This window comes from Heloderma suspectum, chromosome 14 (genome assembly GCF_057233095.1).
Source record: "Heloderma suspectum isolate Gila_16-S chromosome 14, 16-S_ref, whole genome shotgun sequence".
Taxonomy (NCBI): Eukaryota; Metazoa; Chordata; class Lepidosauria; order Squamata; family Helodermatidae; genus Heloderma; species Heloderma suspectum.
In genome coordinates this window covers 6,918,095-6,931,538 of record NC_139471.1, presented here as the reverse complement: position 1 = coordinate 6,931,538, position 13,444 = coordinate 6,918,095, and the positions used below count along the sequence as shown (strand labels likewise).

The 13,444-nt window shown below is 43.6% G+C and overlaps 1 protein-coding gene across 1 annotated transcript in view; it reads right to left on the bottom strand.

Moving 5' to 3' along the window:
* The window catches only part of MED27 (mediator complex subunit 27), a 186,045-nt gene that overhangs the window by 62,940 nt on the left and 109,661 nt on the right, over positions 1-13,444 (bottom strand). The window contains exon 4 of the mRNA XM_084820729.1: positions 7,891-7,984. Coding sequence (XP_084676855.1) covers positions 7,891-7,984 — 94 coding nt within the window. The remainder of the gene's footprint in view (positions 1-7,890; positions 7,985-13,444) is intronic.

Sequence of the window (13,444 nt, the reverse complement as noted above, 5' to 3'; positions counted from 1 at the left end):
CCCCTTCATGGATCACTGCCTTGTTGTGGCGAAGGGGCTTGCGTAACTCAGTGAAGCCATAAGCTATGCCGTGCAGGGCCACCCAAGACGGACAGGTCATGGCGGAGAGTTCTGACAAAATGTGGTCCACTGGAGAAGGAAATGGCAACCCACTCCAGTATTCTTGCCAAGAAAACCCCATGGAACGTATCACAAGGCTAAAAGAGATGACGCCGGAAGATGAGCCCCTCAGGTCGGAAGGTGTCCAATATACTACTGGGGAAGAGCAGAGGGAATTTCCAAGTAGCGCCAGAAAGAGTGAAGCGGCTGGGCCAAACCCGAAAGGACACTCAGCTGTGGATGTGTCTGGTGGTGAAAAGAAAATCCGATGCTGTAAAGAACAATATTGTTTAGGAACCTGGAATGTCAGATCAATGAATCAAGGTAAGCTGGAGGTGGTCAAACATGAGATGGCAAGATTGAACATCGACATCTTGGGAATCAGCGAACTAAAATGGACAGGCAGGGGCGAATTTAATTCAGGTGACCATCATATCTACTACTGTGGGCAAGAACCCTTAGAAGAAATGGAGTAGCACTCATAGTCAATAAAAGGGTGGGAAAAGCAGTACTGGGGTACAATCTCAAAAACAACAGAATGATCTCAGTACGAATCCAAGGCAAACCATTCAACATCACAGTAATTCAAGTCTACGCCCCAACCACTGAGGCCGAAGAAGCTGAGGTTGATCGGTTCTATGAAGACCTACAACACCTTCTAGAACTAACACCCAAAAAAGATGTCCTTTTCATCATAGGGGATTGGAATGCTAAAGTAGGAAGTCAAGAAATAACTGGGATAACAGGCAAGCATGGCCTTGGTGTACAAAATGAAGCAGGACAAAGGCTAATAGAGTTTTGCCAAGAGAACACGCTGATCATAGCAAACACTCGTTTCCAACAGCACAAGAGGCGACTCTACACATGGACATCACCAGGTGGTCAATATCGAAATCAGATTGATTATGTCCTTTGCAGCCAAAGATGGAGAAGCTCTATACAGTCAGTAAAAACAAGACCTGGAGCTGACTGTGGCTCCGATCATGAGCTTCTTGTTGCAAAATTTCGGCTTAAATTGAAGAATGTAGGGAAAACCACTAAACCATTCAGGTATGACCTAAATCATATCCCTGATGAATATACAGTGGAGGTGAGGAATAGATTTCAGGGATTAGACCTGATAGACAGAGTGCCTGAGGAACTATGGACGGAGGTCTGTGACATTGTTCTGGAGGCAGCAACAAAATCCATCCCAAAGAAAAAGAAATGCAAGAAAGCCAAGTGGCTGTCTGAGGAGGCTTTACAAGTAGCTGAGGAAAGAAGGGAAGTGAAAAGCAAGGGAGAAAGGGGGAGATATACCCAACTGAATGCAGAGTTCCAGAGAATAGCAAGGAGAGACAAGAAGGCCTTCTTAAATGAACAATGCAAAGAAATCGAGGAAAACAACAGAATGGGAAAGACTAGAGATCTTTTCAAGAAAATCAGATATATCAAGGGAACGTTTTGTGAAAAGGTGGGCAAGATAAAGGACAAAGAAGGCAGGGACCTAGCAGAAGCAGATGAGATTAAGAAGAGGTGGAAAGAATACACAGAAGAACTATACAGGAAAGATCTGAATGTCCCTGATAGCCATGATAGTGCGGTCACTGAACTTGAGCCGGACATCCTAGAGAGTGAAGTCAAGTGGGCCTTAGGAAGCGTTACTAACAACAAAGCTAGCAGAGATGACAGTCTTCCAGCTGAGCTATTTAAAATCCTAAAAGATGATGCTGTTAAAGTCCTGCACTCAATATGCCAACACATTTGGAACACTCAACAGTGGCCACAAGACTGGAAAAGGTCAGTTTACATTCCAATTCCAAAGAAGGGCAATGCCAAAGAGTGTTCAAACTACCGTACAATGGCGCTCATTTCACATGCCAGCAAGGTTGTGCTCAAAATCCTACAAGCTAGGCTTCAGCAGCATGTGAACCGAGAACTACCGGAAGTACAAGCTGGGTTTCAAAGAGGCAGAGGAACTAGAGACCAAATCGCCAACATTCGCTGAATCATGGAGAAAGCAAGAGAATTCCAGAAAAACGTCTATTTCTGCTTCATTGACTACACTATAGCCTTTGATTGTGTGGATCACAACAAACTGTGGCAAATTCTTAAAGAGATGGGAGTTCCAGACCACCTTACCTGTCTCCTGAGAAACCTGTACGAGGGTCAAGAAGCAACAGTAAGAACTGGACATGGAACAACCGATTGGTTCAAAATTGGGAAAGGAGTATGACAAGGCTGTATATTGTCGCCCTGCTTATTTAACTTATATGCAGAGTACATCATGAGAAACGCCGGTTTTGATGAATCGCGGGTCGGAATTAAGATTGCCAGGAGAATTATCAACAACCTCAGATACGCAGACAATACCACCCTAATGGCAGAAAGCAAAGAGGATCTAAAGAGCCTCTTGTTGAGGGTGAAAGTGGAGAGTGCAAAAGCTGGTTTGGAACTCAACATTAAAAAAACTAAGATCATGGCATCTGGCCCCATCACTTCCTGGCATATAGAAGGGGAAGAAATGAAAAGGATTTTCTACAGCTCTTCTCGTTCCTCTCTAGTTGTGTTTCTGAAATGTCTTTCTCCCTTTGGAATATTTTCCATCCACCCTCAAAAGCTCACATACTACTTTGGGGGGACTTGTTTTTAGTCAGTTAAATAATACCCTCTGAATTTTGTATTAAAGGTTTTCTCCAGCCTTGCATTCTCTCCCTTCTTCTCCCTAATCTGCCCTCTGGCAGTGTATAGAAAACAGCTTTTCAGAGACCTGGATGCAGAACTGTAGAATACCATTAACTGAAGAGTGCACAGTACTTTGTGTGTTCTGCAGAGGACTCCAGAATACATTCTCAATTCACATGACTTTCCTCCTCCTGCCCACCTTTTCAGAAGGGAAAAGGTGAGGGATAGCAGGCAAAAGGGTGGCCAGAAGGGTCAGATCTGGTCCCTGAACAAAAGCCTCCAATTATTATCTCAGCTTCCAGATAGGCTCATATAGGAGCAAGTGGTTGTTTTCCTCTGTTTAGGGCTTCAGAAGTTGAAAGCTACGGCCAAGAAAAAGCATTGTTCAGTTAGTGCCTGGACAAGTGCTCCAACATGGGACAGACCCACAACCAGAGATGTTTTCCACTTAGTCAAAAACAAAAGCCTTCGGAAGCAGGGAGAAACATGTCAGAACAGCAAGTGTTGTAGACCATTGTTCCTTCTTACAACCTACAATACTTGATGTTTTCTATTTTTTTTAGACATGATAAGCAACCATCACACTTTAAGAACAGAGATTTGTCAGCAAGCTAAAAGGCCTTGCCAACAATTGGTACTAAATCAATACTAGATAATCACAACCAAAACCTGCTGTGTAAACGAACTTCAATGCCATCTGTAATACTAGTTCAAGGTCCCTAGAATATCTTCCCAGCCTACGCTGGAGCTGATTTCTGCAACAATTCTCCTGCACCACAAATGGTACTATGTACTAGAACTCAGTCTGGAAAGTGCTGTGCCATTAAATCCCCAACTCAATGGAGATGCACAGTACCATGCAGATTTTGTTCCTGCTATGAAATAAAGAAGATGTCAAATTTGGGTTCACACCAAAAGTACTGTGAATATCAGCAGACAGAGAACCAATTAGAAGAATATTATGTTAACTAAAAATGAATGGCTTTGCAAGAGGATCTTGGAGAAGTCATTCATTAACACACAATATATTGTGATTTCATGATTCATCAAGTGGAACAAATTACTATGAAACCATGGGAAACAAGCTATTTAAAAACAAAACCCCTTCAATTGTGTTAATCCTTGGAAAATATTTTGTCTGTTTGAAGAAAAAAAATGGAATATTAGGCTAATACTAATACAAGACAAATATGATGGTTAATTTTATTATGGATAAAGCAATGGGCTCCCTCCAAGGCTGTACTGAGGGCTAAACTTGGCATGACACCTGTTGCATGTTGCAAATGTGGTCCTAGCATGCAGGGTTTTAAAATAAATGCACACACCTGCAGTTCCAATCAGACAGCGCACCTGCTGTTTGCATGGGAGAAAAAGCTACCATTAGCTCCTGTAGGAACTTTCCCATCTTGCAAATAGCGGGCATGCCCCCCATTCCCAATCTGGATTGGGACTGCAGTGGGGAGAAAAAGGATAAAGCCCCTCAGCCTTCCCACACCAGAGTTCCAATCTGTTTCTTCCCCACTGGTTGCTATTTATTTATTCTTGGAGCCTATATGCTAGGACTAACTAAGTGCATGCAAACTCTCCTATGAGGAAAGGCTACAATGCTTGGGGCTGTTTAAGTTAGGAAAAAGATACATATGGGGAAACATGATAGAGGTGTTCAGAATTATGCACATTCTGGAGAAAGTCAATAAGGAGAAGATTTTCCCATCTCCCATAATAGTAGGACCTGGGATCATCCCATGAAGCTGATTGGTGGGATTCTGGACAGATTCTTTACACAGTGCAGAGTTAAACTATGGAATTCCCTTCCACATGGCCACCAATTTACATGGCTTTAAAAGGGAATTGGACACATTCATGGAGGAGAAGGCTATCCATGGCTACTAGGCCTGATGGCTCTATGCTTCTTCCAAACTGGAGAGGGTTCAGAGGAGGGCAACAAAGATGATCAGGGGACTGGAAACAAAGCCCTATGAAGAGAGACTGAAAGAACTGGTCATGTTTAGCCTTGCGAAGAGAAGACTGAGGGGAGATATGATAGCACTCTTCAAGTAGTTGAAAGGTTGTCGCAGAGAAGAAGGCCAGGATCTCTTCTTGATCATCCCAGAGTGCAGGACACAGAATAATGGGCTCAAGTTACAGGAAGCCAGATTCCGGCTGAACATCAGGAAAAACTTCCTGACTGTTAGAGCAATACGACAATGGAACCAATTACCTAGGGAGGTGGTGGGCTCTCCCACACTGGAGGCCTTCAAGACGAGGCTGGACAGCCATCTGTCAGGGATGCTCTGACTTGGATTCCTGCACTGAGCAGGGGGTTGGACTCGATGGCCTTGTAGGCCCCTTCCAACCCTACTATTCTATGATTCTATGAGGATCAAAGGCAGTATGCTTGAGAAAAGGCGAGTGATGGGAGATATGATAGTGGTGTACAAAATTATGATTTGGGACAGATCAAAGGATGTCCTTCTTCACACAGTGCATAGTCAAACTATAGAATTTACTTGCACCAGATGAATAGATGGCCACCAATTTGGATGGCTTTAAAAGGAGGTTAGACGAATTCTTGGAGGAGAAGGCTATTAGTCCTGATGGCTCTATGCTACCTCTAGTATCAGAGGCAGTGTGCCTATGTACACCAGTTGCTGGGGAACATGAGTCAGAGGGTGCTGATGCACTCATGTCCTACTTGTGGGTGTCCCATGGGCAGCTGGTTGGCCACTGAGCAAAAAGAATGCTGGCCCATACGGAACCCTGGTCTGATCCAGCACGGCTCTTCATGGACCAGCCCACGCCAGAGCTTCCTGTTGGCCGTCGCCACCCCCAGCTCCCCCAAGCTCGAGTCCGTCACCTCCAGAATATCATCCGTCCATCTTGCCCTTGGTCGGCCCCTCTTCCTTTTGCCTTCCACTTTCCCTAGCATCAGCATCTTCTCCAGGGTGTCCTGTCTTCTCATGATGTGGCCAAAGTACTTCAGTTTTGCCTTTAATATTCCCTCAAGTGAGCAGTCTGGCTTGATTTCCTGGAGTATGGACTGGTTTGATCTTGTTGCAGTCCAAGGCACTCTCAGAATTTTCCTCCAGCACCACAGTTCAAAAGCATCTATCTTCCTTTGCTCAGCTTTCCTTATGGTCCAGCTCTCGCAGCCATAGGTTACTATGGTGAATACCATTGCTTTAACTATGCAGACCTTTGTTGTCAGTGTGATGTCTCTGCTCTTCACTATTTTATCAAGATTTGTCATTGCTCTCCTCCCAAGAAGTCAACGTCTTCTGATTTCTTGGCTGCAGTCAGCGTCTGCAGTAATCTTTGTGCTTAGAAAGACAAAGTCTGTTACTGCCTCCACGTTTTCTCCCTCTATTTGCCAGTTATCAATCAAGCTGGTTGCCATAATCTTGGTTTTTTTGAGGTTTAACTGCAACCCAGCTTTTACACTTTCTTCTTTCACCTTCATCATGAGGTTCCTCAGCTCCTCCTTGCTTTCAGCCATCAAAGTAGTGTCATCTGCATATCTGAGATTGGTAACATTTCTTCCAGCGATTTTAACTCCAGCCTTGGCTTCATCAAGCCCAGCACGTCGCATGATGTGTTCTGCGTACAGGTTGAATAGGTAGGGTGAGAGTATACAACCCTGCCATACTCCTTTCCCAATCTTAAACCAGTCCGTTATTCGGTGGTCTGTTCTTACCGATGCTACTTGGTTGTTATACAGATTCCTCAGGAGGCAGACAAGATGACTTGGTATCCCCATACCACCAAGAACTTGCCACAATTTGTTATGATCCACACAGTCAAAGGCTTTAGAATAGTCAATAAAACAGAAATAGACGTTTTTCTGAAACTCCCTGGCTTTCTCCTTTATCCAGCGGATATTGGCAATTTGGTCTCTAGTTCCTCTGCCTTTTCGAAACCCAGCTTGTACATCTGGCAATTCTCGTTCCATGAATTGCTGGAGTCTACCTTGCAAGATCTTGAGCATTACCTTACTGGCATGTGAAATAAGTGCCACTGTTTGATAGTTTGAACATTCTTTGGTGCTTCCCTTTTTGTCTCAGCTGAAGTTGTTGAGAACATAAGCAGCCAGTAAGCTGACAAAATAAAATGCGTTTACAGCACTTCATTACTAGTACAGTTTCACACTAAAACCAGATTGTTCTCCTCCTTAATTTGATTCATCCAGGGTGGGGTCTCCAATGTTCAGGTTAAGTCACTGGTTTGGTTGGCCAGTAGCCATCATCCCTATGAAAATATTTCTTTTGTTTGTTTTCTTAAATTAACAGAGATCATGCAGGTTACTATTTCATGCCACACACAGTCCTTGCTTGTAACTGAAGCACTGTTTTGTAAAGATGCCTATGTTTATATACACAATTTTGAAGCTAGATATCATTATAGAAGTTATATATCATTATAGAAGTTATATATCATTATAAAAGTTATATATAGTTATAAATAAGACCTTTAAATATAGTTTCCAGTATAAATCTAAGAAATAGAATATTAAAAATAAACACCACACTAAGAACAATAAAGATAATAAAACACTTTTCTCCTCCAATTATTCTTAATCTTTTGTAGTTTGGTTCAATTCATTGTTTCCTAGGATTTTCTACCAGATCCAAATATGAAGGCCATGAAAATCATAATGTTTACATTGGCCAGAATCCAAAGAACTGTGAAACAAGGTTCAGGAGATTGGGGGTGGGGTATATAGGGTTTCATTTATTTTCCTTGAAAAAGAGCCCCTCACACTTCTCCATGCTACATGGCAAATTGCTTTTGAAATGGAGGGGATGGAATCAAAAGCTGTTTGTGATGTAGCACAGATGTCAGCTGTTTAAAGTAAAACATTCCACTGGGTTACTTGAAGACCTCTGTATGAGCCTAAGCGGCCCTTTAGATCTTGGCTACTGACTGTAAGTTTTTGCCAGCTTCCTCCGCCTGATCCATTTTTTGCTGTTATATTTTTTAAAAACACATGCTTTCCCTATCTCCCAACGAGGAAGGTGTAAATAAGATAATTTTTGTACTGTTATTGCTTGTACACATCTAACCTGCCTTGGCAGGAAGGAGAATTATTCTGCTTAAAAAGCAATTAAAAATGCTCAAGCTTTAACCTACCAGCAGCATTGCAGAGGTCCCATTTGGTCTGGATAAGTGGATGGACATTTCAGGAAACATTCTATCAATGCGGCTGATCACATCATCAACGTACCTACAAAACGGTAGACAAGCGTTTTTAAAAAAAACAACTACAATGCAAGCCACACATACAATAATCCCAGCACACATCCCAGGTAGTCATAAACGTGGAGCCGATTCCATAAACATCACATAATCTACTGCAAGAAAACATTTGGCTCAGGACTGATCCAGAAGGTGCACTACTCCCACCTGGCCTAGAGAAAGGACTGGCTCTACGTAAGGGGGCTGTGGAAGGGCAGCACCAAAGGGAACCCTTGGGATATCCGTATTTCTTTTCCATTTGTGTGGATTGCTCCTAAGCCTCTTTTCTGCTTGTTTTAACTACTAGCATGTTGACTGCTTTTACCCAGTACACTGAGTTCACAAATACACCTGAGTTGGCCCGATGTAATAGCCCTAAGCACCTGTGTGCTATCTGGTGGTCACATTTGATAAAAGTCAACATTGCGAGTGCTTAGCTTTGCACCCGAGTGCTTAAGTTGCAAGCCAACAGTCTTCTCTCTGTTCTTCAATAGCTCTCCATACTCATTTTGGCAAAGAAATGCAATTGTCACAGATACTTTTTCTGTACTATGTCAAGGCATGCATTGGAGAGCTCCAGAGAAGCCATCACACCTGTGGCTGAGCTCAGCTTCTCACCCAGCTCATTCTATCAGCACCAGCTATTTTCAGTTGGTGCTGTTGCTGGGGAAGAGCAACATTCCAGCACCTGGGAGAGCTCTAGAGATACTACCACACACCCTACATAATTATGCAGCACCTTTTAAACAAGTAGCCATTTAGCAGGGGCTGCCTGCAAACGGCATTATCCATTGGATGACATTTTCGACCGGTAAATGATGGTGTGATATGGGTGCATTGGTTTGTTTTTCAAAAAATAAATTCATGTGTATTATTGTCATTTTCATTTTGTTTGGCCGTATGTGGACTATTTTCATCCCGCTCCTCAGCCAAAAAGACTCGTGGAATGACTTACAAATGCCCAACAGAAAAAGACAGTCCCTGCCTACCAGCTTACAATCTAAAACATGTAGCACACAAGGAAAATGGAATAGGGAGGGAAGAAGGGAGAAATATAAGTCTCTCAGCAGGGCTGGTGGAATGGCCCTGTTCTCACTCTCATCTACCCCCAAACCATTTTACACATCCCCCCACATAACCACTGGATTGTCTTAAATTATGAGCTCCTAGGGGACAGGGCTATTAACTTTTAGGAAATGTTAACAGTCCTGTCCCCTAGGGGCTCACAGTCCCATGGGCTCCAAGTGAGATATCAATCAAATCAAATCCATCAGCCATGTTTGGCTGATGGAGCAGGAGTACTACTGATGGACTCCCTCCTATAAGAAAACAAAATGTACTTAGACGTACCAACTCCCTTAACAAGACTATTTAAAAAACACATTTTTATTTTCTAAATAAAGCCACACAAATTCACAACCCTATTCTACTTCCAGCTTCTCTTTAGGTTTTACCTGAATTTTCTCACCATATAAACAAAACTCAAAGACAAAAGAGTCTATTACCTCCTTCTCTGAATATATTGCCAAATTCATCTCACTACCTCTCATCTTCCCTTCCTAGCTTCCTCCCACCATACACCCCCCTCTCCTCTCAGCGCTGCTCTCCTAAATAGCCTTATGCTGCCTCACACATCATGGCCCTCATGTGGAGGCCACCAAAAGACATGGCAGCACTCTCTAGGATGCATATCTGAATGACATACTTTGGTCTAGGTTCAGTTAGCTCCAGCCAGGACTGCACAGCATTATCAAGATTCCCCAAGTGATTGTCAAACCATGCAAAAGTGGCCTTCAAAAATTATATTTATCACACTTCCATGTGGAAGCTGTTTTTGTTGGCCTGCTAGTTGGGGCTTGGGCTGACCTTCCACATAAAATGGTTGGCTTTGACATATGGTGGCATTAGTGCTTTTCACCTTCCAGGACACCATATCTCAATTCACAGATTATCAAAGCGCACAGAGAGAACTTCTGGTGCAGGACATTTTAGCATCTGCCCAGTCAGCAAATACCGAAACTCCTAGTGAAAGGCATAAAATAAAATGAATTGAGAAGACCTGCGAGTACCTTGGCCAGAGCATAATCCTCCAGGAGCACTGTGCCAGGAAATACATACACTTGCTGGCCCTAATTTTAGTGCTCATTTTAAGGGCTGAGAAGTTTATCTTGCTATCATAACACTCTATTAATAATAAAATTCACAGGGAGGTGGGCAAGCAGGCATGCAGCCAGCTACCTCCTTCAGAAATCTAAGGGATCCCAAGATTAGTTCTTGGTGTTACAATCGGCACTTGAAATTTTTAATTCTGCTATTAAACCAATAATAAAAGTCAAACATAGCAAGGTGAAGAAAGGTTTCCAAACAACCTCCCACAGTTTTGCAAGAAGCCTATAAAAACCTGATAGCTTTTATGTCATAAAAGCATTGCTCGGAAGGTGAAAGATGCTTCAGAAGTCCTGCATCACGCCAGATGCGGAGTGCTGAATACACCAGTTCGGTTTGCCCCTGTTTATTTGTACAGAACGATTAGGACTTGAAGGCAGGAGTGATTTCGGAAGCCATAGCTTTGTAGGGGGAGCCTACAAAGAGTAGCATGGTCACTCACACATACACCCCCCCAAAAGACCGCAGAAAAACACAACACTCTTTATAAATGCTTTTCAGTTCTACACTGGGCAGATGGCTTAGTTCTCCAATATGACCTTCTTTAAAAACTGGATTAGATCCAGCGATCCAGTGTTAGTGTTATGTTTAGCAGCTCAGGCACCCGTTTAAATAGCATTTCTCCCACACAGTGTGCAAGATACATGCTGTTCATTTTTCTATTCTACATACAAGGCCTACGGATTAAGAAAAATATATTAAATCTCTATTTTGCTTTCATGGGAGCTAGGGAAAAGGAGAGAGAAAGGAACTGGGGTGGGGAGAACCATACAAATTCATCTGAACCTGTTGGGTAAAAAGTGATATTGAATTGTTTTGAGTTCAAAAGAATGTATAAAAAGGTTAAGAAGTGTAATCTCGAATAGTGTTACTTGGAATGCAAGAGAGACAATTGCTTAAAAATATGTACCATAGTACAGGTTTTTTTATTTAAACTATTGTGCGTACTTAGGACTAAACGGACGTTAATAATTTTTTTAACTCAAATTTCTACTCTAAAAATTCAGCACAAGTATTGAGTTGGGGGGTGAGGTCTCAATCTAATCCTTTCAAACTAATTGAAACTGAGGCTGATAAACTCCAAGCAAATCTTCCAGTGTTCAATCAGCTTTTGAAATGGTAAGTATTTACCATGGCTTCAATCATTTAAGAAGATTCAGTGTTCTGGCAGCATACATTCTCTCATCTTTTTCGGGGAGCCAATTATTGTTAAGAAGCATAGGGTGGGTCATATGACTGGTCAGGTGACTGCACGAAAGTGTCACATGCTGCCAAGTAGTGGCCACGAACTTAAAGCAGGCTTTCTCAACCTGGTGTCTTCAAGCTGCGTTAGTCTACAACTCTGTCATCTACAGCCAGGAAAAGAATAGGCTTGGTCACCCTGGTGGATGATTTATGCCAAGGAATGGATTGAGGTGGGTGGGGTTGCAACCCTGTTGGTTCTCCTGGATGTCTTAGTAGCTCTTGATACTATCGACCATAGTATCCTTCTGGATCGTCTATCTGGACTGGGCTTCGGAGGCATGGTGTTATGGTGATTCCAGTCCTGCAATTGCTTCTCCAGGAAGAAGGTAGTGTTAGGGGTCCTCTGTTCCTCCCCAGAGTCACTGGCGTGCCACAAGGTTCCATCTTGTCCCCCATATTTCCCCACAAAATCACCGATTCTGCAGAGAAACATGGTGCGTGGATGCTCCCAGCAGTATCGCCGTTACTCGTAAAAAAAAAATCGAGACGAATGTGTTCATAGTTCAAACAACCCAGTATCTCTTTCTGTCATCCTCAATGCTAAGATGAGTTTTCGATTGCAAGGAAGCTTCTAGCTATGTAGCGCAGAAATATTATTTTACAATTATTGGTTACTGGTGGCCAAGTAGAAGCATTACCCCTTCCATAAAAGAGGATGCGGAGATGTCAGCAACAGCATCTACTATTAAAAATGGACCGTAAAACAGAACTGTCACGACTCTTGTAAGGCTGGCTTTAAAATGCTAGATATAGTTTATTAATCCTGGGGTGAAAATAAATAATTTCATTCAAACCGCACCTCTTAGGCAAGCACAAGCATGCCGTACGTGCAGCTATGCAGCAGATTTTTCTAGTGACATGAATTAACAAATAGTTATTAAAGCAACAATCCCTGCCACCTCTCGCGAAATGACACCTCATCCTCAGAGAGGTAGTGAAGGGAGCGTCAATAAATTCTCACACCACAAAAGCCTCCCCCAAATGCTGGTGTGAGCTAAGAATGCACACTTTGAAGACTGAAGTATCTCTGGACTGCTTCAGATTTCAGAGCTCCTTTGGCTCATCTGAAGCGGAAAAATCATGCTCAGTTGCATCCCTTTGACACATGTTTCCCCAGCTCAAGTCCCAGCATTTCCTGTCTCATTCTCTAGACTCTTCTCTATCCTATGCTCACCAGTATAAAGCGCTCTGTGAGTGGGGGAGGGCAGCAGAACCTGGAAGGAAGGGGGTTGTATGCGCAAAAGCAGGAGATATCTGAAGGAAGTGTGATGGATTGAAGTAGGGGCACTGAAGACACCCTCCTCCCTAAACAACCCACCAATAGATTTTCTTGAATCAATTATATGGGAGAATGGGGGTTGGATTTCCCAGAAGGCCACAATGGAAAGGTGTGGTTGGCTGCCAACTAGGGATGTACGAAAGTCACTTACCTTTTATGAAATTTGATTCGCGGGGGGGGGGGAGGCACTCCGTCCCTCCCCCTGAAATTCTGGCCGGGGGGGAGGCGCCCCGTCCCTCCCCCCCGAGATTCTGGCCGGGGGGGAGGCCCTCCCGCCGCGAATCCTGGCCGGCCGGGTCTGCAAATGGCGGCGGCTGTAGCCGCCGCCGTTTGCGTCCCTGCAGTCAGCCATGATAGGCTACGTAAATGTTTACGTAGCCTATCGCGGCTGAGTTAAAAAAAAAACAACCGTGCATACGCAAATGGCGGTGCCCATGGGCGCCGCCATTTGTGTACACGCGGGTTTTTTTTTTATAACTCAGCCGTGATAGGCTACGTAAACATTTACGTAGCCTATCACGGTATTTTTAAAAAATCTAGCCGTGATAGGCTACGTAAATGTTTACGTAGCCTATCACGTTTTTTTTTTTTAACTTGGAAATGGCGGTGGCAGCAGCCGGTTAGAAGACTGGCCGCCGCCGCCGCCAGAGCCGCTGCCGCCAGGGGGATTCGCCCAAGGTAAGTCCCATCCCGGGGGGGGGGGCAGACCGTTTTGCCACCGATTTCGGGGAGCCGAATGCGCTGACATTCGGCCTCCCC